Source organism: Cariama cristata, unplaced genomic scaffold (genome assembly GCF_000690535.1).
Source record: "Cariama cristata isolate BGI_N322 unplaced genomic scaffold, ASM69053v1 scaffold6537, whole genome shotgun sequence".
NCBI classification, from domain to species: Eukaryota; Metazoa; Chordata; class Aves; order Cariamiformes; family Cariamidae; genus Cariama; species Cariama cristata.
In genome coordinates, this window is record NW_009624902.1 from 56,351 (window position 1) to 83,564 (window position 27,214).

A 27,214-nucleotide genomic window follows, 5' to 3' on the forward strand; every position below is an offset into this window, starting at 1 on the left:
CGGTTCAGCTGTTCAAAACCATACACAAAATAATGCTACTTGGAAATCTATTAACTAAATTCATGCCCAATCTGATGTCAATCAGCTTTTAATAGGGATAGAGCTTTCTATCCTCTCTGGTTTTCATCCAAAGGTGCCGAAATTTATCCCCTTTCCCAATCGGCAAACCCTGTAGGGCTTGCATGCTTAACCTGTGCTATGGGAGCAAGTGAGAGGAACCACCAGACAGCGGGGTTACTCATCATGGAAGAGTCCCTGTTTCCTTGACCAAGCATAGCTCCTTCAGCACACGTTTTCCTCTCTCCTCACCTCTACGCTATGGCACAATATTTCTCTTGCTCTCTCTCTCACTATCTCTTTTCTGTATCTCTCGGAAATCAGACTGGAGTTCAAAGCACTTTCACTACCTTTTATGAGGTAGAGTGTGATGTCATAGATGGGGGCAGGGCTAGTCAACTTTCTACCCACCCACCCACCTGTGCTGAGGGAGCTACGCTTGAGACCGGAAGCGGTGACTCCTCGACGGTGAGTAACCTCCTGTCTCATCTATGTCTTTAACTCTTTCTATAGATCTGGGGGTGGAGGGAACATACATGAGAATGGGACATTTTTTGGTTAGCTTTTTTTTTTTTTCAGTTAACCATAGGCCTCACAGAATTAATTGCATGTCATGGTCTAGTCACCTGCAAAAACTCATTTCCTTCCTCTTCCAAAGTCCTAGAATTAATGTCATCTGTAAAGCAACGGTCATGTTTCTTTGCAGAGGTGGTCCATTTACTGGTGGCTAAACTGATCCTTTAATGTTTATCTCTCATTGTGAAAAGGCAGACTCTGGTCCTCTTGAACTCAGTTACTAAACTACCATTAATTTAATTACAATAGTGCAGCCATCATTTTTCTAAAGTACTTTCTGATTAAAGATAGAAGCTGTTATTTATATATTTATCATTGTGAAATGTGGATAATACCTGTTTATACAGGACAGGAGTTTTATTTTCTATATTCTGTTACTGTTTTTGTTTGCTTTATCCAGAATGTTTATTAAGCTATGTATTGACAATAGGCCAATTATAACACTTATTTTATAGATGAAATAAAATTCAAAGGTAAATTTTGGAAGATGTAAAATTAAGCAGGAAATTAAATCCCAGGAGATGTAACTGAGATTTAACCTTTGAAATTATAAATCAAAGCATTTGCGTTTTTCTGTGATAAGAACTTGAGATGGGCAGGGATATTGCTGACTGAATTTCTTGGTGTTTTTCTTGTGTCATTGCCTAAACTACTATTTTACTTTAAAGCACTGTCTTGTTACCTATTTTCCTTGGCCCCAAGTATTACTGTTTCACTGTTTTAATATCCCTCAGCATTTTAAAAAAGACAAGATGGACTACGAAGACCTTCCTTTCTTGTTCTGCCTCTTGGGTATCTGTTAAAGCTGTCAAGATGTCAGAGCTCTCATACTAAAGGGCAGAAGAAGGATCATATGAAGATTTTGGCCCCTAGGGATACCACAAATCTTGCTATTCTTGTTCATTTACAGCTCTTTACTAGCTCCTTGTGGGGTCTTGTCATATCTCAGTCAAAGGCACTAAAAGGCAGCAATGCATACTCTGTAAATCAAAGACAAAGAGAGTGCAATCACAGCCTTTTCAGCAGAGGTGGTCCATAGTCTGATTGATGAAGTACTTCTATTTTCAGGTGACTAGGTGGCTTTGAGGAATTGGGTATAGGAGGCAAACCATTCCATCTTCTGGTCAGTGGCAGGTATTGGGGACTGGTCAGTAGTGATGGATAGATATTCGTCCCTGATGACTCAGTGATGCTCTTTGTATCAATGCATAGGAGATCTGAATGAAATTCTGGGAGGATGAAAGTCTTGTTTACAAAGCTACCAAAACTTTCACTAACGACTGTTTCCCTTCCTGCCAGAGAGAAAAATAAGGACACAGAATAAAGAAATTTGCTCCCTGACAGGTGGTAGCTTTTCTAGCTTTGGATAATGTGTACAAGGAGTTGCTTATTCCTTTAGTGAATTAAACACTGAAGTCTCCAAATCTTCCTTTGCAAAGGCAAGAACTTGTCTAGCAAATTTAGCTTCCCTAGCAAACTTTGATCTTTTCAGTAGGAAAGGAAGAGAAGGTTAGTCAATCTCTAATGTTTCATTGGGAAAACTTCATAGGAATCGCTGCTGTTAAAGATAATTTGAGGTTTGTTCTTTTCAGAGGCAAATGCTTTGAGGTAAAATTTAATTTAGATCCTAAGCACATCCTTTGCTGATGAATTTACAAAATTGTCTTTGCACATAATTATTCTTGCATAACGCAGGAGACTTTACTTTTTGCATAGAATTGGTAAAACATAAGGACCAACTGTACAGTGCCCCTAATCTCACTTAAATGATATGAAAGCATTTTGGTGACATAGAGGGGGAAACTCTTTTTAAAAGTGATATAAGGATGGGGACCATGAAATCAAAATTGGTGTCATTCAGTAATTGTGGTGAATTAGAAGTAGTGATCAGCACTGAGGGAATATTATGGAACAGAGATCTTGGTGGATTACTTTAAATCCAGAGAAATTTGCTCTCTACATTTATCTTGTAACATGAGCAAATAAGCATTTGGCTGACATGTATAGGGGGGAGTTTGTAGAGGGAGTGATATTCAAAATGACATAAACTGTTGTGATAGTTAACCTGGAATCTGCCTGTGCCAAATCTAATAACAAATTTTGTCCATGGAACCCCAGAATGTGAGTTTGCCTGAGCAACTTAACACTGGGAGAATAAATAGCCTAATTTTACATTTATTGAGCTAATTCCCCAACTAAATTATTTTACTGGCAGCTATGATTAAAAAAAAAATTAAAATGTCTAAAGTGCACAGATTCCTGTATTTACAACGTTGGCTTAAATATATATTCAGTCAATTACTATGTTTGTTTTAACTTTATATTATTTGCATAGACTTAAATTAAGTAAAATATAATGAAGCCTAGATTTCAACCGATTTTATTTAGTGCGTAATATGGAAACTTTTAAAGCAAATATCTAAGCAACTTCTTCCCAGTATAGGCTAATTTAAATAAGTTAAATCTTCATAGGTGTTTTGCAAACTGAAAGTTACTTTACGGTAAGGCATTCTTAAAAATTGTGTTGTTTTACATTTTTAAGCACATTGTGTATTACTAACTCAAAGCAAAACCAGTAAGTAGTATATTTATACCTATGTATTTAAGGAGGTCAGCATTTAAATTGCAGATTTGTTCCTCAGACATACTGGCAAGGGGTGAGCAATACGTTAATGGTGTAAGATCAAACATTTTTTCAGTGTGATTAAGATGGCTATGTAAAATTCCCAAATTTGCTGTATTTACCAGGCTGATTTCTCTTACAAGTTGAATTAAAACTTTGTGGGTTGGTTCTTACCTTCTTTTTCTACATGAGAAGTGAGGGAGAGCTGTGAAATGCACCATCTGTTTGCAAACCATGTCAGCTGGCAGATAGATGCTTATCACCCTGCCCTCTCTTACTGCAGTTTTAGGCTGGTGTAACACCATTGACTCAAAATTAATTACTTTTGATTTAATCTTGTTTAAGCCAAAGAAATCACAATGATAGTGCACAGCATTCTAGAGGACTCTTCGTGTTTATTTAAATTGCAACCCTTTTAAACTTCAACCTCAGCTCATTTGAATTGTCAACAAAAATGCTCAATAGCACTTGGACAGAGTATTGTGGTTGGAGGAAACTAGGACTGCCTTAACACCCTGGTCTTTCTGTTTCTGGGACAGTTGCATCTCAAAGACATTAAACATGATTCTGTTCAATCATAATCCTTTGGATTTTTATCAGTCCCATCTGAGTGTCTCAAAGCAAACACGATGGTGTACCCTCATAAAACTGAAAACAGAAGCAAATATTGTCATTATTTCCCTTCTGCATGTGAGAATACTGAGCCACACTAAAGGCAAAAAAGATCCATAGAATCACAATAAGTGTCAAACACTATGTCCTTTTTAAAGACCAGCATTTCTCTGTCTTCCATTCTTTATTCTAGTTTCCACATTGGATGGCCAAATAAAAATAAAAATAAGAAAACAGGAGAAATAATTCACTGTAGTTAAGAAGTACGGTTTGAAAAAGACAGAGTTGGAAAGAAATCTTGCAGTATCAGGGGGAGGCTACCCCACTCAATTCATGCAAAAAATGAGAGTAGGTCTATGGTATAACAAAAACTGAGTGTTTTATTATTCAGAAAGATTCTGCTTGAATTATGAAGAGCAGTTTTTGACTATTATCTCCATTGCTATGTGGAAAGTGATTCATCTAGCCAAGAGTAAACGACTGTGTCTGAGATGTTCACACCAGGTTTCCTTTATAATTATCGGAGATCAACAGCCATTTCTAGAGAGCAGATATGCTTGTTTCAGGTAGACGCTGGCAACCAGTTAGATTAGGAACATCTTAAAAAAATTACAGAGGCCTGGGCAGGTGAATTCAACCATGTGTTCAGACAAACAAAGTCAGGGGGTTTAGCCTTGGGGGTCTTTTGAGGTATATATTGTTATGTAAGTGATGTAAACATTCTGTGAACTTAGCTGCTGGAGAAAGGAAACTGCCTCATTTTTTCTGGACAGAAATATTTAAATTGTTTTGTAAGGAGCATTTATCTATATAAAGGAGCTCTCTTGGGGCCCCATTCTCATTATTTTCTGTAGGTTGGAGAGATTGATACATTTTATAGTATGTGGTTTTCTCCCATTTGACACTTTTGGGGAGAACGAAGGAAAACAATCTCAACAATATTCAGTAAGTTTGTTTGAATTCTTGGACTACTGGGTCAAATCCAAGGGCAAATTTTTTGCAGATGTTGAGCATCTCTGCCCAGATTCACTGTACTGTCTTTAGGATTTTAATGCAATTTAGGATCTCTACATTTAGTTTAGACCGTGAGGTACTTCGGCCCATCTCCACAGAAAATTAACCTGTGAAATATCTGAAGTGCTCCATGGTTCCTGGTCTTCTCCATCAAGCACAGAAGGAGCCTGGAATGCCTTGGTCCAGCACCTGGAATTAGGTTGGATGAGTGCAGATTAAAACTTCATTTATAGAAGTGGAAACTCTGAAAACCTTGACTAGATCACCGAACACATTGTTTCAATGATTTTTGTGAGCACCCCTATTTTTCTTGCCTGCATTCCTAGAGAAATTGTTCAGTTACAGACATCTGAAAAAATGCTGCTGAGGGTTCTAGTGCACCCAGCTATGAACAGTTCTCAGATCCTGACTAATGTTAAAAGACATACAGTCACATTTTTTCTGATGCCATGTAAGTGCAGACAAAGTCTATAACATACAATATTTAAGTTAGGTACGAACTTTATAAGAAAAGAGCCAGTGCAAATGCTTTTTCATGTCACCATTCTTCTAAATAACAGGTGAGTTTATTCCTTCATCTCCTTTACATAAATTCTGGTTTAGATGGAAGATTTGGAGATGTGGTTGAATTAATTTGGTTTTGTGCAGGGAAGACTGTCCTGAGGTGAAAAGCACAGAAACCGTTTGGGTTATGTGAATCATTGAGGCTCTAAGTACTTCTGCATTTGTTGTTCAGGGAAAATGATATCTAAAATACTGAATCACAAATGAAAACAGACCAAGTAAATGAGGATTTCCTAACACGAATATTTTCTGAAGAGAGTAGTACAGGACTTAACCAACTGGAGTGAGCTATTAAATATTTGTCAATAATTAGTGGTATTTTTTCCCTTTGGATAAGATACTTGATCTTGCAACATTGAAAATGAGACTGCCAAAATCAGCAATGCTACTCTTTTAGATACATTTGCTTGTATACAGAAGAGAAGGCTAAGGGGAGATGCTGTTGTCTACAACCACCTAACAGGAGGATCTAGAAAAGCCAGATCTAGACTTGTCAGAGGTGCATAGTGACAGGAAAAGGGGCAACAAACACAAATTTTAACATGGGAAATTCCAATTAGATGTAAGGAAAAAAATTTTTACCTCAAGGGCAGTGAAATTCAAGTGCAGGGTGGAGGTCTCTAGTCCAGAAATGTGGAGACTATCCATCCGTGGATATACTTGAATTAGACCAAAATCCTGAACAACCTCATCTAATTCAATTTGTTTTGAACAGGGCATTGGACTAGGTGACCTCAAAAGGTTCTTTTCGTCCTAAAATATTCTATGATTACATGAACATTTTCATAATAAAATGTGAGTAATAAAAATGAGCCTTTACAATTCAGAGCAAGATTTTACTCATTCCAATTGATTCCTAATTTCCTGTCATCTTTGCTTGTTCGTTCCTTGTGAACTGCAACAGGCTTTACAATTGTTTCTGTTTTAATCTGGTTTCATTTCTTTGCAGACTGCAGTAATTCTTACCTGTTTTGCTGTTTTTTAATAACATTTAGTGTTAGCTGAAGTTAAAAGTGTAATGAACAAATGCATTCACAAATTGTATAATCAGTAATTGACCAGGGGAAAAACCTTCTAGTAAGGAACACTTAATGAATATTTAACCATTGATTGAGTTGGTCAAAGAAATAGAACAGCTAATTGAGAATAATGTATTTGGAATAAAATGCTAGAATTTCCTTTACAAATTATTTGCCATATACTATTAAGCGAGCTCTGTCAGTGCTGGGATTTTTCTGAAAAGCTGAAATGGGGCTTTCTCTTGAAGAATACCGTGGAGAGTCAATTTTGTTTCTTTATTTCATTGCATGCTGTTATAAAGTCCTGGAAAGTGCTCAGGGAATCAAACAGAGAAAGGGATATTTTCACTGATCGAGTTGAGCAACACTGCAAGGACCCTCAACTCTGAGGAAGTAAAAGCCTTTTAGCACCTCAGAAGTGATAAATATCTTGAATTATCAAACCCTTTATCTGCTTCTATGAAACATAAAATATACATGAACAACAGCAGGCAAACGTTAGGAAGCAAGGAACAATTGCCTTGGTACTATCTTCCATTCTACCAGAAGATTTAATTTTATTCATTTTGACTCTGTTTGATGCATTGTTTCCAAGTTCTTTCCTGAGAAAAGCCAGCTATGCCTGTAAAGCAGCTATCTTCAAAGTGTCTCTGTGCTGACCTGAGCAAGCGTAACTTTAGAGCTATGAAGCTAGCTGAAGGAGCAAATTTGCCTCAAAATGTGACAGATCCTCACAGTTGAAGACATGGAGATAACTCACATACAGATACCATTCTGAGACTCTTACAAATTAAAAAAGAAGTTGGGAAAATATCACATTTCTCAGCATTGCAATCTGAAATGCTGCATTATGCTGCTTTCTTTTTGTTTCATTGTGACAAAATCAGGAGGAATAGCAGGAGATAACACATTCTCATGTAAAGAATATAGTGTTTCTGTGCTTTATAATTTTTTTTTTTAATCCAAAGTCTCCTGCATTTTATCACTGAAAGTACTATTTCTAGCCAACCAGACAAGATTTGAACTCCCTTCAGGTAAGACTGTAAGAAAGACCTGATTTTCTTGTTATTATACCTGTTCTCTAGATAAAGAACAAAAGATTTATCTTCCAAAGCTTATTTTGAAAGAGCACTAGATTATTTGGGGCTTTTAAAAATTATATCTATCTTCATATTACATACAAGTCAGAACTCAAGTCAGGAGAAGGGAGATCAGTAGCACAGACTAGTTAGATATCCTAGTTTTTCCTCTTTCAGATTTAACTGCAATTGGATATGAAAGTGGACATTTGTACTGAGATGCTTTTGACAGAGTCCTGTCTGTGCATTTCTGTCTGTGGCATCAGGTTCAGACAATGTCATATCTTGTGTAGACTTCTGGCATAGGAATCCCTGTATAAAATGGTGTATATAATCCTGGCAATATACAGACCACTGACATAAAGTTTTGCATTAATGACTTTTTTGTTGAGCTTGATACTGAACTTCGACAGACTTCTTACTCTAATTTTCTTCAGTAGACCTCCTGGCAATATCAAGAAAATCTTAGTTATAGTTTGCGTTAGCCTATCCTGTCAAATATAGTTTGGACTTTGTTGCAGACATTTTATCTTGAAGATTAGGTAGGAGCTTATCTTCAAATCAATCATACGAACAGTTTCCTGTTAATCATCGAAAAATTCGATGATTGATCCTAGGGCTGAGCACCTCTCCTATGAAGACAGGCTGAGAGAGTTGGGGTTGTTCAGCCTGGAGAAGAAAAGGCTTTTCAAGGTGACCTCATTGCAGCCTTCCAATACCTGAAGGGGGTCTATATGAGAGATGGGGACAGACTTTTTAGCAGGGTCTGCTGTGGCAGAACAAGGGGTAATGGTTTTAAACTAATAGAGGGTAGATTTAGACTTGACATAGGGAAAAAATTCTTTACAATGAGGGTGGTGAAGCACTGGAACAGGTTGCCCAGAGAGGTGGTGGAAGCCCCATCCCTGGAGGCATTCAAGGTCAGGCTGGATGGGGCTCTGAGCAACCTTATCTAGTTGGAGATGTCCCTGCTCACTGCAGGGGGGTTGGACTAGATGACCTCTAAAGGTCCCTTCCAACCCAAATGATTCTATGATTCTATGATTCTGTGAATTCAGATCAAACCATTCCATGGGACAGAATGATTTTAAAGTTGTAAATGTGGTTGTACTAATTTTGTATAATTAGTAATGCAACTGTGATGGTCATTAAACAATCACATTTTTTGTCCATGGCATTCCATCACAGGCATCATCCTCCAGGCATTGGTTCTATGCAGAATGAGGCAGATTTAGAAGTAAAAACCCTTGAGCCATCATGGCAGAAGACTCATTCACATGTTTGCCAATTGCAGGTTGATGTAGAAAGTGTTTCTTCCTCTGCATGCAACTGTAGCAAAGAAAACATGTAGCATACACAACCATAGTGCTGGCAAAATTGTGGGGTGAAATACTGTTCCCATCTACAGAACTCCTTTGGCTTCAGTGACTGAGGATTTCTTCTTTGGTCTGTGGAATTGTTCCAGATGTTTAGGCATTCAGACTGATGTCAGATATCCGTTCAGTAACAGACTCCGAGAGTTTTTAGGCAGTGTTGTAGCATGAAAATGACTGATAAAACAAGCTTATTTAATAAATTCAATGCTATATATGATTGCTTGTCCTTACAATGTTTCTGGTATATGGTATGAATTGTACTGTTTTGGCATCTTTTTCCTGCTGTGCAGTGGCAGATAATGAGCAGAAGAAAAAGAACTGGTTCTGAGAAATTTTTTATTACAAGTTAGAATATTTTCTCCCATTAAATTCTGAAAAGAATGCAACAATGTGTTAATTAAATAGTAAATAATGAGGAAATAATCTACATTATGTTTTATATCTACAAGAAAAATTGTAAATTTTGCGTTATAGCAAAAATGTTCTATTGGATAAATAATTATTGACTGTAAATACAGTTGATGAATAGAAAAACTTCAATATCTATCAGAAATTCCAAAATGTTTTTTTCAACTTTGAGACTACTAGGTCAGAGTTTAGTCTGTAATAATTATATTTCTCAAAAAGGATTGGGTAACCTTAACATTTAGTTTTTTCTGTTGTCTTATTTTTCATTTCATCATTTCAATTGTTAAAATATGAGCTTTCGTGCTAGCTCATTGGAAGGACAAACACTGACAATATGGAACATCAGCCATTGATATAAAAATGACATTTTGATATAGTCTAAATCAGAAAGGCATTTAGTGATTTCCAGAAGTACAACAAAGCATATGTAAAACTAGATGGACTAAGTAGAAGAAAATAAGAATCTGAGTCCTGCCTAAAACACATACTAGCTATCTCATCCCTGAGCTGTGATCCTTAAACTCCAACCTTGTAAAGCATCTACATTTCCAACATTAATGTTCTTTGTGTGTGTTTTGCTCCAGAACATGCACACTAGTACGTTCATTAGAACTGTTCTTGGTAGCCTGCCACTCTTAGCAGAAACCTAAACTTTGACATGATTTACAATTGGATGCTTTACTATGTTACTAGATGACCCAGTAAGCAATTTCAGTGCATGTATAACTTGCTAGGGCTGGCTGGACAGCAGAGTTGGAGATGCCTCCTAATATCTCTAGTGGTGTACTCTTGGCTGTTTGGCCAAAGACAACTGGATTCAGTATCTTCAGACTATAACCTCTGAGTCTGGCTTTTCTCAAGGCTTCTTGTTAAAGATCCAGCTGCTTGTAGTTATTGATGAGGAGAGAAGAGAGGACAAAGCAAAGTAAGATGAGTAAATAGGCAAATGACCATGACATTGAAGTCTATGTTTCAGTCTCTCAACTGAGAAACCAAAAAGACATTTTTTTTCCTCAAAAAAAAAAAAAAGAAAATTGTAAGCTTTCTGGCACCCACTATGAAATTTAAGTACAGTCTCTGCTAGCTGAGCAATTCTGATTTGGTGCATGGCTCACTATTTTCGATGCTTATGGAAAAAACAAAAGTTACGCAGAGCTCCTGGGTTTCAGTGAAGTATCCTTTATGTCTTCCTACAATAAAATCAAAGGTTTTTTTGTAGGACTGCTGAATACATTTGAGGGCATTTAGATGGTATTCCTTGACTTTACATGGTTAGTATTCTTATTTTATCATAAACTTCGATTACTTCTTCAAATCTCTTCATTTAGGGAATGAAGTATAGCCCCCCCCAATTTTAGATTGTTTTTAGTTTCATATTAAGTATTCTCCTCAAAGCAAATGAACTGGGATATTGTTTTGTCTTTTATCCTTTTTTTTTTTTTTTTTTTTTTTTTTTTTTTTACACGGGTTGGGGGGAACACAGAGAAGGACAGGGTAACTGGAATAAGTAAATCAACTGCATGTCTACAAATTTTTTGTATTATGTTTGTTTATCTTTTATTGGGAATGCTAGTATTGGGAGTATTTTTATATACTTATGCTTTTTCAAACTGATATAAAGCAGTTGGTCACCTGTTGACCTTGTAAATTAAACATATGTTTCAAAATGGCAATAGTCCATAGAAGACAGAAGATACCCATAGTTCTTGGTATACCTGTATGCCTTCTGTTGTCCTAAGAGATGGCAGCCTTTGTTAAATACAACTAAATGGGCTTGAGAATCCTTATGGGTTTCTTACCTGTAATTGAAAAAATGCAGATGAGGACAGTTATTCAGTGGATTGGCCACCTATAAAACACAACTACCCCCAGAATGAATTAAATATTCCACATGTATAAAGGAATAAGTTAATTTCAATCAAATGTGAAAATAAATAGCTAGAAAAAGAAGAGTATAATGCCATTTTCTCTACATAGCCACAGATCCCTTTTTAACACCATTGTGACCACATTACATTGCAAAGAATGACATTTTGTTTGTTACAGAATTTCAAATATATAATAGCTTTCTCACAATGGACCCATATCTGGCAAAAACCTTATGCGCGTTTTCAAGTGACTGAAATACGGCTTCAGCCATTGCATAGTAGTGCTGATAAATAGCAGAAGTCTCCTACCGTAGGGATGAGTGCATGTGAATAGCAAATAAGCCATTCTTGCATTGGCTGTCACTAAGTATCATGGTTTATGCACGAAAAGTGCCACAGAAATGTAATACATAACTATTACGAATAAGATCATTTTCTTACATAAATCTTACATACATATGTAGGACTGGATTTACTATTAAATATAGCTGAGAAGAAAATGGTCTATTGGGTAAGAATGTCATCTGGGAAAATGGTATTCCTGATTCACTGTCCAGATTCGTAATTGCTTCATGTAACCTCAGTTGCTCTAGAGGCTGTTAATTGACTTTTCGTTTGTGATAACGGTAACTGTACTTGTCCACAAAAGTATGAACTTGCTTGGAAAAGGAGGACAAGCAGGGAGTGCACCCAGAATTCACAGATAGCCCTAAGGGCTTGGCAATGCCTAAGTTATCTGCTAAAGGCATACAAATCAAGTCTTAGCCAAGAGTATTTGAAGGGTTACATGTTAAATAAATGACAATTGCTTCTCCCAATCTGTACAAAGTAAACCAGACTAAACTCTATTTATCAATAATTACTAATGCTAATTTTTTGCATTCACACATTTCAAGGTCAATGTGGGCGCCATTGTTATCATCTAAGCTGTCTTCCTGCATAACTAATGCATAGGCTCCCTGAATTGATGTGCATTAAAAATGTCCAATAGTTATACTTAGATTGTACATATTAAGCAAAAACGTCCAATATTAATTTCACAATTTGTAGAGATAGAATCACTATCTTTCATGAGTTCTTGTGATTAATTGAATATCACTGCTAAAAAATTTCAGCTAATTAATAACTAAAATGACCTGCTTCACCTTTCAGCCGTTAAGTTTTGTTATATCTTTGTCTAATCTGTTGAACTTGAAATATTATCAACTTTCTGTTACTATGTACTTGCTGATTTTGATCAACTCATATTTTAATCATTCACTTTATTAATGGAAAAAACAGAGCTGACTGAATAAACTTTTTCCCAGAAAAGATGTTTTTTGTTCTTAAGGTTCTTTAAATTCTTTTCAGTTCCTCAGTATTGTTCTGGCATTGAGAAGAGGACTCAGTTTTCCACAACTGTGGACACACAATAAACTGAATATGATAATTTAACCTATTTCATCAGTGTCCTCCTTTTTGTGTACTCAAGGACTGATTGCCTAGGATCTTGCATAGGATAAAGTTCCTTACTGTATAAGTAGGTATCATGTGCTATAAAGTTGGCCAAACTGAAATCTACATTTCTGACTTTTACCAGCTTATTAGATATCAATCACTTGCTGTCTGAATGACTTACCACTTTCCCAATTGTTATGTTATTTGCAGATTTCATCGATTGTGATGTTTTTCCAGTTTTTTAACAAAAATATTAATATTGTAAAACTAACAAATGGTTTCTCCAATAGCTCACTGCAAAAGTCACTGTTCAGCAATGGTTTTTTTTGTGTATACATACTTTGGAAATTTGACTGTTAGAGAATTTGGAATCATTTGGTAGGTGCCTTGTTATTTTTTTATAAGCTGAGTTTTTAATCAAACTGTCATGTAGTACCAAGCAAAACACCTTTCAAAGGTCCAGTTACATCAACAGCATTATTTTAAGCAATGCATAGTTTAATCACATCAAAATATGATGTAGGTTACTTTGAAAATATTTTTACTCGCAAAATCATTTGGTTACCATTAACTGCATTTCTTTCCTCTCTTTATTTGTGGAGTCTGTCATAGACATTGCATTATTTTATTTCGGAGTGCTGTCAGCTGAACTCGCCTATAATTTCACAGGTCATTCTATTTGCGTTGCTCAAATATTTTCAGACTAGGAACTATCTACAATTCTTTTGATGTCTTCCCTCACTTTTCAAGGTTTATTAAAATAAACAATCACGATATGGAACATTCTTAAACAACCAGCTCTTTTAAAACTACCTATACTATATCCTTGCTCACTGGAAATACAGATTTTTTTTTTTCTCTATTTCCCTTACTTTTTGTGGTGTATTTCTGATTATAAATATGAAGATATCTCTGGAAATTAAATTTTCTCCTTTCTAAAAGCTGTGGTATAATTCTTCCCCATTACAGTGATGTGACAATGCAGGGAGAACATCTCTTTTCATTTGCTTTACTATTAAAGGAAAAAATTTTCCAGCTTTATTCTCTGCTGCTTCTTCAGCTATTTTGGTATTATAATTGCTGGTTAATTTACTTAGATTATGTGTATATGTAAAAGAAGCAAGAAATCTTGATTGTCACAAGATTCTGGAAAATTCTGTATATAGTGCAAGAAAAATGCAGCACAGCTTATAAGCAGATAAAAAACTCATCAAAGCTTTAAGGATTTTTTGGGGAAAAGACCCCTGAAATTATCTTCTTGGCAGATAATAGGCTCTACTGCTCCAGTGTTCTACCCTTGCACTCACTAATTGCAAAGTTAGCTTGTAGCAAAATCTTTTTAATTTTTTTCTGAATGATTTATGCCTTCCCTGGGTAGATGGCAGTTTTAAGCTGGATAAGTGACCGGCTCCAGTACAGTAATTCTTAGGTTCTTTATGAATTTTGAATTCTCCCCAGCATTCTCTGTTCTTGGAGTTTTATGGGCCAATAACCTAAATTTATCTCTTACATTTAAGAGGGCTTTTTTTCCTAAATGGAGGCAAATGTATTTGCAAAGAGATCTAAGTAGCAGAACACTATTACTTTGTGTAGCAAGTCAAAGGCTCTGTTAGCTGTTAGCACGGAAAGCTATCGTTATATTCATAATTCCCTAACCGTTGCTAGGGAGTGAAGTTTGCCTTCTGTACTATGCAATAATCTCCTAGTGGTACTTTTATTTGAAATGTTAATTTTCTTTCTTATTTTTTTTTATTATTAACATTGTCTGTTTGGAAAAGTGCATATGTTTCTGTGCCCACATTTTGTAAGGAATTAACACACTAAGGGCTTGATTCACTGCTGCCTCGTTCCAGCTTTATGCCACTGTAGCTCTCATGATTACAAAGCACAGCTTAAAACTGAAGTAGTGGTGTAGTAAGATCTAAATGTTAATTGAAATTGTGTTCATTCAGTTTAATTCTTCTTTACTGAGCCATAATACAAGCAAGGAGCGGGAGGAAATAAGACAATCACTGGAAGTGCTTGGGTAACCAAATTGGGTACATGGCATGGCTACCAGCAGATTTTGGAAAACACTCATAGCCTAATTCTATTATGGGGTTTTTATGTCTCTTTTCTCATTCCAAGGCTTGAAAGCATTTTATCATATGAATGGATATTAAGGACAAGGACTAAGTATCTGCATGTTAAAATGTGATTAATAATGGTGAAAACAGAGAGCTTTTATCTACTATAACAGAAGATTGAAACTAGAGGTAATTAAAATGGCATCAAAATACATAACGTGGTTTTCTAAAAGACACCATTGTAATCCACATCTGATCTTGCAGAAGTACATGCTTCTGCTCCCCCTTATCAATATACTCCATAAAATTACTAATGTGTTTGCAGGTGTAGATTACATCCTTTGTATGGTTTTGACCATCTAATTTAGGTCCCTCCTCATTTCAGAATGCTTCCTTTAATCATTCTGTTCCTTAATATATGCCCCATGTAAAACAGCTACCAGAATTCTTTTCATAAAGAAACGCTGGAAAATGTGAGGCCATTAGAAACCTTCAACAAATAGAATTCACTCAGGAATGTGCAATATAGGCTTGATCCAGTCAGTTTATCGACATTGATTATGAAGTAAGTACTATTTGACGATATCACTTTATATTCAGTATCAATCCACCAGCATTTCAAAAAGAATCATTTAACAATGAATAATGCTTGATTGTAGATCTCTGCAGTAAATTAGAATATCCTAATTTAATAGAGTATGGTCTGTTATTTGCCAACAAACATACAGATTGCCTTATAAATCATGCAGTAGTGTGGTTATAGAATAACACTATGCTGAATTATATTTCATTACTCTCTATTGAACAGTCATGTTTCTGCCATATAATGTAATTTTCCATCTTTTAACTTAGTTTCTTTTACTAACAGAAAATACAAATTAATCCTGAGGAAAAATATTTATGGGGGGCAGGCAATTAACTGTGCATTTCAGGGAATGGCACTAAGTACGTGAAAATCATTAAAATGCTTTTATGCTTTTCACCTCACTGTATGTAACTGTTTACGTATTTAATGAATCATAATGAGTATAGGGCCACAGCTGAGGAAATAAAAAATAATAGGTAAGTCTATAGGTTAATGTGGTTCCAGACACAGGTTTGCTGTAATGTCTACTCTTGTTCACATCAGTCACTGACGCTTCAGAACGAGGTTTCTCCTGAACTCTTCTTCTGTTAATGATTCAAAATACTAGAGGTGAAGTATAATATAGTTTTTTGTTATTGCCTTATGAGTATTTATCCTGGTTACTTTGCTTAACGTTCATGTTAAGGAATCATACGCTCCTAAAATATGGAGCAGGAAGGGTTTGGAGGGAGACAGGGCTTTTATACTACTTAAAAATAGCTAAGAACTTACTGATCAAGTGGTGTGGAATTAAAGAGTTAACATAATAATATTACATTCAAAATCATTCTTACAAACTGGGAAAGACTTATAAAAAATTGAGGCAGTTTCCATGGTAGAACTGAAAGACTTTGTCACAAAGAACGTATCCCACTTTTTCAGTATTTTGTGAAAGGGATAATTGAACAACCTAAATAATATCCTGGGTTGCTATAGTACTTTAGAAAATATTTTTAGCACCTACTAATTTGAGGATGTTCAGTTGGATTTGGTAAGTGCCTAATTTGTGTTTTGGAACATTGAGACATTGCTTTGGAAGTCCCATTATATGCTTAAATCCTTTTGAAATATTTGGCCAGGGATAGGTACTTGATTTCAGTGTATGATGGAAGCTTGCTGATTGGAAATCCCAATGGTTTGAAGTTCAAAAAGTTCTTCAGGCCTCTTACATCCAGAGGACCCAGGAACCTCAGGCAGACTCCTGCATGGGGGAAACACAAGGGTATATGTATGAAAATTCTGCTAATCGTAAAGTAAGATTCCTTGTGAACATAAGTAGCTCACATGTTGCAGTAGCTACAAAAACCTGCAGTTAACTGTTTCATCTTTTTATTTCTTTAGGGGTTTCAAAAATCTCCTTTCATCTTCTCAGATGGGATTCTCTAACAAGCTCAGCACTGGCCTCACACTGTTCCTGTAGACATCATTGAGGGTGTTATCCTGGGCTTAATAGGAATAATTAGAACAAACCTGGACACTTGGGAAAAATCCCTGTTGACCTGTTTTGCAGCTTCTGACATGTAAAAGTAAATTTTTAAAGGTTTAAGTGAGAAGTAACTTTTTTGTGAAAAAAAGAGGCAACTTCTTCACCCATAGAAAAAGAATCAACAAAAAAACCCCAAACACAAGCTTTTCCTTTGAATTATTAAAAAATTGAATATGAAGTACTTCAGTATTACCTTTACAATTTGGTGCGTGCTGTTGCTTGTGCTTGTTACTACAAGCTACTTGATTAATACCGAGAGAGACAATTCATTTCATCTTTAATATTAGAGATCAGAGAGTATCCAGGCTTCAGTCAGGAAATGGTCCTGTGATCCAAGTGTGGAGTAACCTTGCTGTGTTTCATTTTCTTTTCTATTTGTAGCTGGACAGTGCCACTTCTCTCATCCAGGCAGCTAAAAATCTGATGAACGCTGTCGTCCTTACAGTGAAAGCATCATATGTGGCTTCTACTAAATATCAGAAGGTCTATGGTACTGCTGCAGTGAACTCACCAGTTGTATCTTGGAAGATGAAGGCCCCTGAGAAGAAACCTCTAGTAAAGAGAGAAAAACCAGAAGAATATCAGACAAGAGTGAGAAGAGGGTCCCAGAAGAAACATATTTCCCCTGTACAGGCCTTAAGTGAATTTAAAGCTATGGATTCATTCTAAAACACTGAGCTTTACCAGGAGGGTTTTATATTCTTTTTGTATGCATACCTGCCGACTTGTATGCGTCTGGCATGGGGTGGGGGTGAAGCAGCGTCAATTTGCATGCAACCTGAGACTCTATTGAAGTAACTAACTTTCTGCAATGCCAAAATTTGGGGCATTCTCTTCTGATGTTAAATGGACTTATTCCAAGCTTCCTTTTTAAACTAAACTATAGCATTAAATTGGCCAAAGAATTTGCATCACAAGGGTATGTGTGGGTTAAATAATAAATTCAAGTCTAAACCCAGAAATTTTTATGCATGCAAGAAACATTAGGTTGGCAGGTATATTAAGTGAAAAAAATGGAATTGTAATGGTAGATCATAAAGCTTGTATTGCTTCTGTTCCAGTGCAAAAATGTACTAGCCAATATGCTTAAATGTGTGGCCCAATAATTAAATGATATAACTTTTAAGTCATCTTCATTATAGTATGTGAATTTTTAAAACAGATACAAACTAATTCATCTTAAAAATGCTTCTTTTAAACCATATTTTGTTCTTTATATTCTAGTAGTGTTATGATTGCTCACATTTCAATTAATCCCATTAATATGACCAGAGGTTTACTTTTACCAATTGAATTCCTTATGGTGGAGTATGAAGCACAATATGGTGATTGACATTGCCTTTTATATTATGATTATTATTATGAGTATTATTATAATATTAGTAATAGAAGACCTGATGGTGGAATGTTTAGAGACACGGAAACTGACAGTGTGATAATTTAGAGGCAAATATGTAGGTGTAGCTTGGATTACAGGTATCTGACATACCATTGTAACCACTAACTCAATAAACTCATTTAACCTTGGAATCGTCAGCATGGCTTGTCTCTTTTAACGTACAGATATCGCCTGCACCATAGTTGCTATAGACAGTGATTAATTTTGCCTCATGCATCCTTTTTTTTTCCGTGTGTGTGTGAAGGAAGGGTGACGTGACATTCATTTTCTCATTTTTTATAACCAGGATAGCCAAACATGGTCAGTGGGTTGAAAAGAGTTTAAATCTGAGACAGATTTAAGCCTCAATACTTATGAGACGTGTGTCATATGGGATGACATTGTTTAAATACACCTCAGAAACAGCATAAAGATAATTCAATTTATTAAACTTATAAGGTGGACATCTCAGAACCTTGGAAATCATCTATTGTGCCACACTGTATAGAGCTGTATAAAGACCACTGCACAAAGAAATGCAGTATCTACTTTTATTCCCTTTTAGCCCCAACAGCTGGCTCAACTACAGAGATTGTATTATTGTTATGGAAAGTTCTTGGTATATAGGAAAATAAAACAATGATCATGTATTTCTTTTTCTTATAATTAAATATTAACAACTTAAGAGAACATTCATGAGCTCATAGGGATATGAAACACTGTGATAAACAGTGACATATACCATAATTGACATGTATAACCCTTACAGAGTTTTTGAGATGTTTGGATGCTTGTCTCAGATATGGTGATTATTCCTCAGAATAGCAAAAAATCAAATTTTTATATTGCCCTCCTACACAATCTATATAAAGAAATGTACTGTCAGAGGCCTTTTAGGAAATTACTATTTTTGCTTTGTTTAGTTGTACTGTATAATAAAAAGGTTCCGTAATCAGAACTGAAGACAGTACAGATGATCAAAATACATTAGATGCAGGGAAGTTCTTGAAGAGATTTCCCTATAATGCCCTGTAGTCTGACGTAGACTGGCATTATTTGTGGTACCAATAAACCACAGAAAAGTAATTGGGATCTTTACAAATGAAATTACAGAAACAGAAGATGGATACTGATTTTAAAGAAAAAGTACCAAAAACCAGACAAATAAAAATGTCCCAGCATGGTGCATGAAAAAAGAAAATAGGCAATTTGCCACAAATAAAAGTAATAGCACTTCTTTAAGAAGTGTTTTGCTCTACAACTGTGATGGATTAACTGAATGATTGTTTTAAAATTATATTGTTGCTATAAAAGGCGTCTCAAACTTAGAAATGTTTAGAACAAAGCATGTAGATGATGAGCTCTATGAACATATCTTGTAGAGTCTTCACTGATTAAGACTCCGTGGCTAAAGAAAATGACTATAATAGAAGAATCCACTTTCAGTCACTCAGTGAAAATAGTGACGGCGTCTGCAAAGTGCCAAGGAAAATTAAGAGTCTGTGAAGGTAAAACCTGGAACAATATTGGGCAATTAGGTCACATGAATTATAGTCCTACTTTAGGATGGATAATTTGCCTTTTGAAGGGGTCCATCTATGCTCTAAATGTCTTTATGGTAGCATGATAAAATTTAGTGTTAATAAATTAGAAGTAATAAACATGAAAACAAGAACCAAAACCCAACCAGAATATACCAGTGCTCAACTCATGTAGTAAAGACAACAGAATGTTAAGATTTATGAAAAGAGATTTAATAGAGAAAGAGGATTTTCCTGGATGATACTATACATCAGGGATGTGTGTATGTTTTACATGTGTACTGTATGAACACATGTGTATGTGTTCATGCAGTTATTATCAACTCATCTGAAAGAAGAAACGGCGTAGGATGGAAACGTACATGGAAACCAGAGAAGGATTAGTAAGACTGGAATTGTTTTCATGTAAGGAAAGACTATATAAGGTAAGAGTCTTCAGTTTCTCCAGGGTCATCAATAGTAAGGCTAAAAGATGACTAAATAAAGAACTGGTCCTTGTAACTCAAAAATTAGGGGTGACACAAGGAATTATCAAACAGGAAGTTCAATATTTTAAAAAAATACCTTTTTTTTCTGAAAATAAGTGTATCATGGAATTCATTTTCACGTCACAGATGCCACAATGATAACAATGCCATTGACTACACCAATCAAGAATTCATTCCACAGACTTTTGATCTTGTAATCTTGCAGATCTTAAAGATCTCGAAGACCTTTAAGTCTACTATAAAGTGTAGGCATAAAATAATGTGTGTGGATTTTGGAAATGTTCACTACAGCCAGTCCTCTGCTGAGGTATGGGAACTCATATCACCAGCATAGTGTAATGAAGAACTGCTGGACCTCCACAACCTTCTATTGGAAAACTGCATCTTTTTCTCATGACTATCACCTTGGTACACAAGCCAAATGTATGGGTACCATACATATTCCTGTATACATACAACCTGGCAAATTTTCTCTTCAAATTGTACCTACAATGCAACAGATGCAATTACATTGCTGTTTCTAGAAATTATATATTTCTTTATGAAATAATCTAGTTATTTTTAAATTATTATTTGCTTCCAGCAAATGACTGGTTTGAAGGTCAGCACGGAGGTCAGACACGTGTCCCTGAGGCAGTTTCTATCCTAGTGTGGTTTTCCATGCTGTGGTCGGTCTTCTTGTTCACATGCCAGGAATTGTTTCTTCTATACAAGAAACTAGAAGCCCAAGTTACGAGAGTGAGTTATATGCTTCTTCCAGAAATCACTATATCTTTTGACCTGTGGCCATGAGGAGAAGGCTAGACAAAGGGGTTTGGCTTACTTCCCATCTTAATAAAATACGAAAAAAGGGCTAGCAGAATATTTCGGTTTGTAATGTACTTCTTCAGCAAGAGCAGCAGCCAAGTTCTGAATTAGGAAGTCAGAGAAAAAAAGACAGTCTGAGAACTTTTAGAAAACTTTCAAAATGATTTTCCTAAGATTATTTTTTTCCTTATTGGTTTGTTTATCAAATAAAGAGTTTGAAAGTGAGAAGAAAGTTAAAATGTCTAAATATGTATTCTAGGTCAAGGAGCTAGTAGTGAAGGAACTACTGAGAAAGACATATTACTACAAAGGAATAGAGATTTGGATGGGGCAAAGAAACGAAACCAGACTGTAGTAAAAAACCTTACTACATTGCTCATATGTAGCACTTTCTTATTCCCAGTGATCTCAATTACATCATTAAACCTATACATGAGTTTAAGTGCTTGGCTGCATATAAATGATAGTATTCATATATTTAAAGTTGAACAAATGCTTTGATAACAAGGAAGCAGGGGATAAAGCTCTGCACAGATTCACTTTGATCCAGTATTTTCTTGCTACTGTGTCCTTAGAGTGTGAAATACTGATCAATAGTTCCGTTCTTTTATATTTTAAAAAGAGGTGGACCAAGATGTGGAAATGCAGTGGGAAACAATCCCACAAAGACAATAATACTGGGTGGATATTTTTATATCTATCACATTGTTTTATATCTCCATATGAAAGCTGGTCAAAACAAGTTTCCTATGTCTCTATGAAACTTGAGTTTAATACAGAGGATGTATATTTATGGGCTTAAAATGACATTTCTGCATATAAAAATGTAGATTTCAATGGGATTTTCAAACAAAAACCAAGTGAGAAATATATATTATATATATTAAAGGCTTATAATGGAAATAAGGCACAGTATCTCCTTTCACTCTATTTACAAATATGCCATGAAACAACCTTTCAGACCAGACGTGGTTGTTCAGTTATTTTTGCAAGGCAGAGGATAAATATGTGTGTGGAGAAGGAAGGAAGCTGGAATAGAGGAAGAGGAGAAGTTTTTTGGTTTGAATCTCATCAGTAGTTTGTCCAGAAGAGAAAGGTCACAGCTGAAACTGTGTCCAAGGACGTTATCCCATGTCATCTTCGCAGTGAATTCAAGCATCTACTTAGAAGTTAACCACGTACTGAACTTGCTGCTGAATTGCACCTGCAGAGATCATGAATAGTCAAGAATTTTTCTGGTTTCTCACTGAATGACCAAGTGCATCCTCAAGCAAAGGTTCACACATTTCTCCTGCTTTAGATATTTTTCCCTTTATGACTCAGTTAACACCAAGCTATGGAGAACTTGACAGCTTGATAAAAGCTGTGGGAGGTAGAAATGTATTTCTGTGCTCTAGTTATACCTTTAAAGGAATAAATATTTAATTACTTGAGCAAAGTTTGTTTCTTTTGATAATGTTGAGGTGAGGTGTCATAGGTAAGTAGCTGCTACCCAATACTAGCCTGTCCTTTTGGGTAAAATTTCAAAGTTCCAATGTTTTTGTTTTTCTGCATAATAATAGACTTGAGAAAGAGATGCATCTTTGCAGAATGTGAAGTGTTCACACTTACCTGCTTTATCCCAGCTCGCTAGAAATTAAATACAAGGAAGAAAGAGAAATAATGTTGCCAAAGCCTCCTAGAATATTCAGCAGTAATGACTTTGCTAGAAGGATGTATTTGATCTATTACTTTCTTTCCTGAAACATTTCGTGCAGAAATTATTAAAAAAAAGATTCTTTGGCCTGCATTTCCAGGAGGTCATATTAAATTGCCTTAATGGCTCTATTTCCTTGCTGAACCATATATTTTGCTGCTAACAGGAGGATAAGTGGAAAAAAAATCCATTTTTTAATCTTAATTTCTCTTAATCTATTTGATGATTTTTCCTTAACTGTGTCTGGTTTTAGTTATGTGTACTTTGTGTGTGTGTGCATGTAAGCACAAAAATTGCGAAGAGATTTATGTGGGCAAAAATCTACCAAGTAGCACCAAGTAGCAATCTGCTCCCCAGGAAGCAGGTGTTACCTTTCTTTAGCTGGAATATTAAAAGGATGTCACAAGATCTTCTCTATGGGATGTATTGAGTTTTTAAGATCTATGAAGATCCCAATGCCTGACTTTTCAAATATATATATTTATGTATATATGTGTGCATATATAAATGTATATATGGATCCACATATATGTGTGGGGTTTTTCGGGTTGATTTTTTTTTTTTTGGCTGTAGGCAAGTCAAGCCTGGTTCAGTTAAACCATAGACTCCTTGTTTTCATTAGCTTGCCAGCAGCATTACTGCCCAGCATTGCTGAGTGTTAACGCAGCCCTGTGTCTGGAACCTGCAGGAGCTAACAGAGACCCTGTTAGTTGTCATATACAATTTTCATTATTAATTAGGCCTTGGTCTACAACTGAGGCCATAAGGAAGATCCATTATTTGGGCCATAATTGTGGAATAAATTAAGATCACTAGACTTTGTCATAGAGCTATGTGAAGCCTACGTGCCTCTTAGTTTCATTTGTCCCTCAAGACAGGTTTTTAAATCTGCAGTATGCACAGCTAAGAGCTCCGAGAAGCTCTATGGTATTTCAGTAAGCCATTTATTCGCCCTGTGAAGAAAAGCTCCTCTGGTTTTCCCTACTGCCCTGAGCTAAGCTGGTTTGGGTGCTTACACAATTGTTTATGTTGCAGAGGCAAGGGGGACATTTATGATCTCTCTTCACTAGCAATGATATCTCAAAAATCACGTTAGCTGGGTCTCATACGCTACGGGAGATTCCTTTCACTGGGAGCAGTTTAAACTACAGATTTATGTTTGTGTCGATTGGTGAAACGTTCCCTGTCTGAGATCATATGGTGTGGTACACATGTCTTACACATCAGCTATATTGCACACTGAGTACTAATCGCCATTCCATAGGAAGAGATTTCAGCTTTTCTCAGTATGTGCATCTTCAAGTGCTTTTATTTCTCATAGAAATAATCTCTGTTTTTCTTTTAGCTACAACAGTTACTTGTCAAATGATTAAGTGGTTAAAAAAACCCAACTTATATCTCAGCACTTATTTCACATGTACACAATAGGAAAGAAATAGCTACGGGAAAGGGAAGGAGTGATATAAATTCATAAATCATAGATATTTTCTTCAGTCACAGAAACGATATTGGGTAAGATCCTGTTGTCTGCTTTTTCTCTTTCTTTATTTCTTTATGATTTTCTTCCCTGCTTTGACTGATAAATTTCTCCTATTCTTTCTCTTTTACAGGTAACCTTTCATCACTTCAGCATGAAGGAACTGTAGCGCAAGTGTAAATACAAGCGTTATGGACAGGAGAGCTCATCTCAAGGACCGGAACAGTGGAGAGTCTCATGATTGAAGGAGACTTTGGATAACTGTTTCACCTGTTAAAATTTTACAGCTGGTATTTGAGTTTTGCACAGTCAAAGCAACCATTTCTCTCATTTCTTTACTTTTTTAAAAGAGTCATGAAAGGGGTTTATATTCTGTAACTGTATGACAGCATTTCTGTGAAAGCCATTGTACTTGGTACCTTGAAAACTTTCAAATGAGTATCTTTGAGAAGAGGAGGAGAAAAACCATTTTACACTAGTGTCTCTGAAATGACACTCTGGAATGAAGCCTGAAAAGCCAAATCCTGAGATAAAATAGGAAATGGGCAGGTATAGTAATCTAAAAGTTCTGTCAGGGTCATGTAAAAAATGCCTTTTTCCTTGGAAATAAGTGAAGAAAAAGGTTAAAATAACTTTAGAGAAGTATTTATTTGGATGCAGCTTATCTGATGTTAAATTTTAGAGAGAAATAAAGTTGTATGGAAGCTTTATCATTTAAAATTTAATAAAGCTTAAGGAAGAATGTAGGAAACACAAGGTTTTAATCAATCTTTAGTCTCTCTCTCCACCCCTTTTCATTGTCCTAAGGACTTGTCGTGATGGCATCAGCAGTTAGATGAGCACATCATGCTTGCCCGGGCTGATGCAATGTTTCCCATCTGACTTTGTGTGAATACCACAGATCCACCGAACAGTGTTTGCACAGGTGCCAGCATTGCTACTACAAGAGTCCTCTGTAGGAGTTTCGAGTTGGACCAACCTTGTTCAATATAGACATCAACAGCATTGACTTCTATAGCTGGTCTGTGGCTGTGCAGGCTCAGGACAAGGTAAGCAGAGGGCTGTAAGCCCTGCAGAGACCTGGGCTTTAGCAGGCACAACATCGCTCACTCTGTGATCCACAGACAGGGCAAATATGTTTTACCATATATTCAAGAAGGAAAATACAAGTGAAAAGTAAAATAAACTCTGAAGAGGTTTTATATAAATTCTCTGACTAAAAAAGTCCTAAACCACCATGGCTGTTGTCTCCCCTGAATGAGAAGGTGGTAATGGAGACTCCCACTGAACCCCCATAACCCAGCTGATGGTAAGAAAAACAAAATTGAATGTTAAGTGTTAATCTAAGTCTACACCCACACAGATACTTACGTGTAAACCAGTAATCTGTGTTAATTTATTAAACACGTTTCATCAGTGAAACCAACATTTTTTTGCACTGTCTTCGGTGGAGTGTCAGACACACATTGTTACTACATCCTACTTTATCACCATCAATTTCCTCAGCAAATTTTTATCTAGTGCAATTTCTAAGGATCTTTAAAAGAATTAATTTCTGTTTTTTTTTTTTTTCCTGTCAAACACAAGTCAATAAAAACCACTCAAAAAAAAAAAAAGCCAAAACAAAATAAAACAAAAAAGAACACCCTAATACATATTTGATTGTCTCTTGATTCTTCCAGATATCAGATCTACCGGTATTATGCCATAAACCAAACACACAACACCTGCTTAAAGGCCTACAGTCTCTGGTCACCATCTTTCAAAGTCAGACTATTTTAAATTTTCCAGATATTAATTTTGTAGATTATGGGAAATTTTCAAGTCTAGGTCCGAAATTACATAATACATGTAAACTGACTTCATGGATAAAAATTTCACATTAGGAGTTATATTGGCCAGGAGGAATCTAGATGAAAATATAAATTAGATTGAGAAAAAATGGCCTGACTCACATTCCCATATCATGTAATTATGTATAGTTAGTCACAACGATTTTTAAGTTCTTTCCTTTGGCTACAGAAAGATAAAGCAGAAAGCTGCTTTCAGACTCAAATATAACTGTAAAAGACTGACATTTGTCTCCATTTCAGAAGCTACTGCCATGGTTTAATGAAGATGTGAAGAAATCACTCCTTAAATGACTGTTTTTTTCTTAATGTCCTCAAATCCTTTTCAGACTTAGAAAAAAAAGAAAATTACTAGGGCAGTTCCAAAGCCTGTTAATTTATACTGTTCTTACTACCAAAAATGTCTGACTGAGAATATGATTTGTTAATTGACCTTATAATTGACCTGTAGAGCATCATGTGTTGGGCATACTAAGTTATCTCATGATAACGTCCTCCTCATCAAGGCTTATTGCTTTAGTGCAGCTCATTAGGAAATGAGGACATAAATTAAACTTGAAAAGAGAAATGGAAATGCTGAAATTGATGTGGGAGTGTCTCAGAATATCTTGCATGCTGCAGAGGGTAAGCTGGCCTTTGCTTCCTGATGCGTTGCCTAAGAGATGCATTCGTTTAGGAGTTACGCCTCCCATTAAGTTTAATTGCTTCCCCTGAGGCTCTCCTGGTAAAAGCCTACTTAGTTAAATGAAAGGTGCTTCCTGTCTGAGAGTATGTGGTAAAGGTATGGCTATTGGAAAGGGAGAGCTTCAGGTTAATCTATTTGGTATGTGGACTTGCTTGCTACAAAGATGATGGTAGGGGCTTCAAAAGCTTGTAGTCAGATTGTTAGATATAGCTGAGCTGGAAAGCAGAATACATCTTTTGTGATATGACAAAGGTTACTTGTGGTAGGCAACCTGTATTCACAGCATTTCTACTGGAAAAAATGAGCTAACAGAACTCATTCAGAAGTGAATTTTATTTATTATTGATGAACTATTGTAGATTGCAGAGAAGTTGTATTTTTCCTTTCAGGATTGGCATTTCTTATTTGGGAAGTCTTTTCTACATTATTAACTTAATCATACAGAGCACCTTGCTTTTCAATTTTTTCCTTTCAGATTCTTC

At 35.8% G+C, this 27,214-nt stretch overlaps 1 protein-coding gene across 1 annotated transcript in view; it reads left to right on the forward strand.

Annotated features, from left to right (window-relative positions):
- Positions 1 to 18,346, forward strand: part of CTNNA2 (catenin (cadherin-associated protein), alpha 2) — a gene marked incomplete at its 5' end in the record, with an annotated part of 63,424 nt that extends 45,078 nt beyond the window's left edge. The window contains 2 exons of the mRNA XM_009703373.1: positions 382 to 525; positions 17,192 to 18,346. Coding sequence (XP_009701675.1) covers positions 382 to 525; positions 17,192 to 17,479 — 432 coding nt within the window. The remainder of the gene's footprint in view (positions 1 to 381; positions 526 to 17,191) is intronic.
- Between the last annotated feature and the right edge of the window lie 8,868 nt (positions 18,347 to 27,214).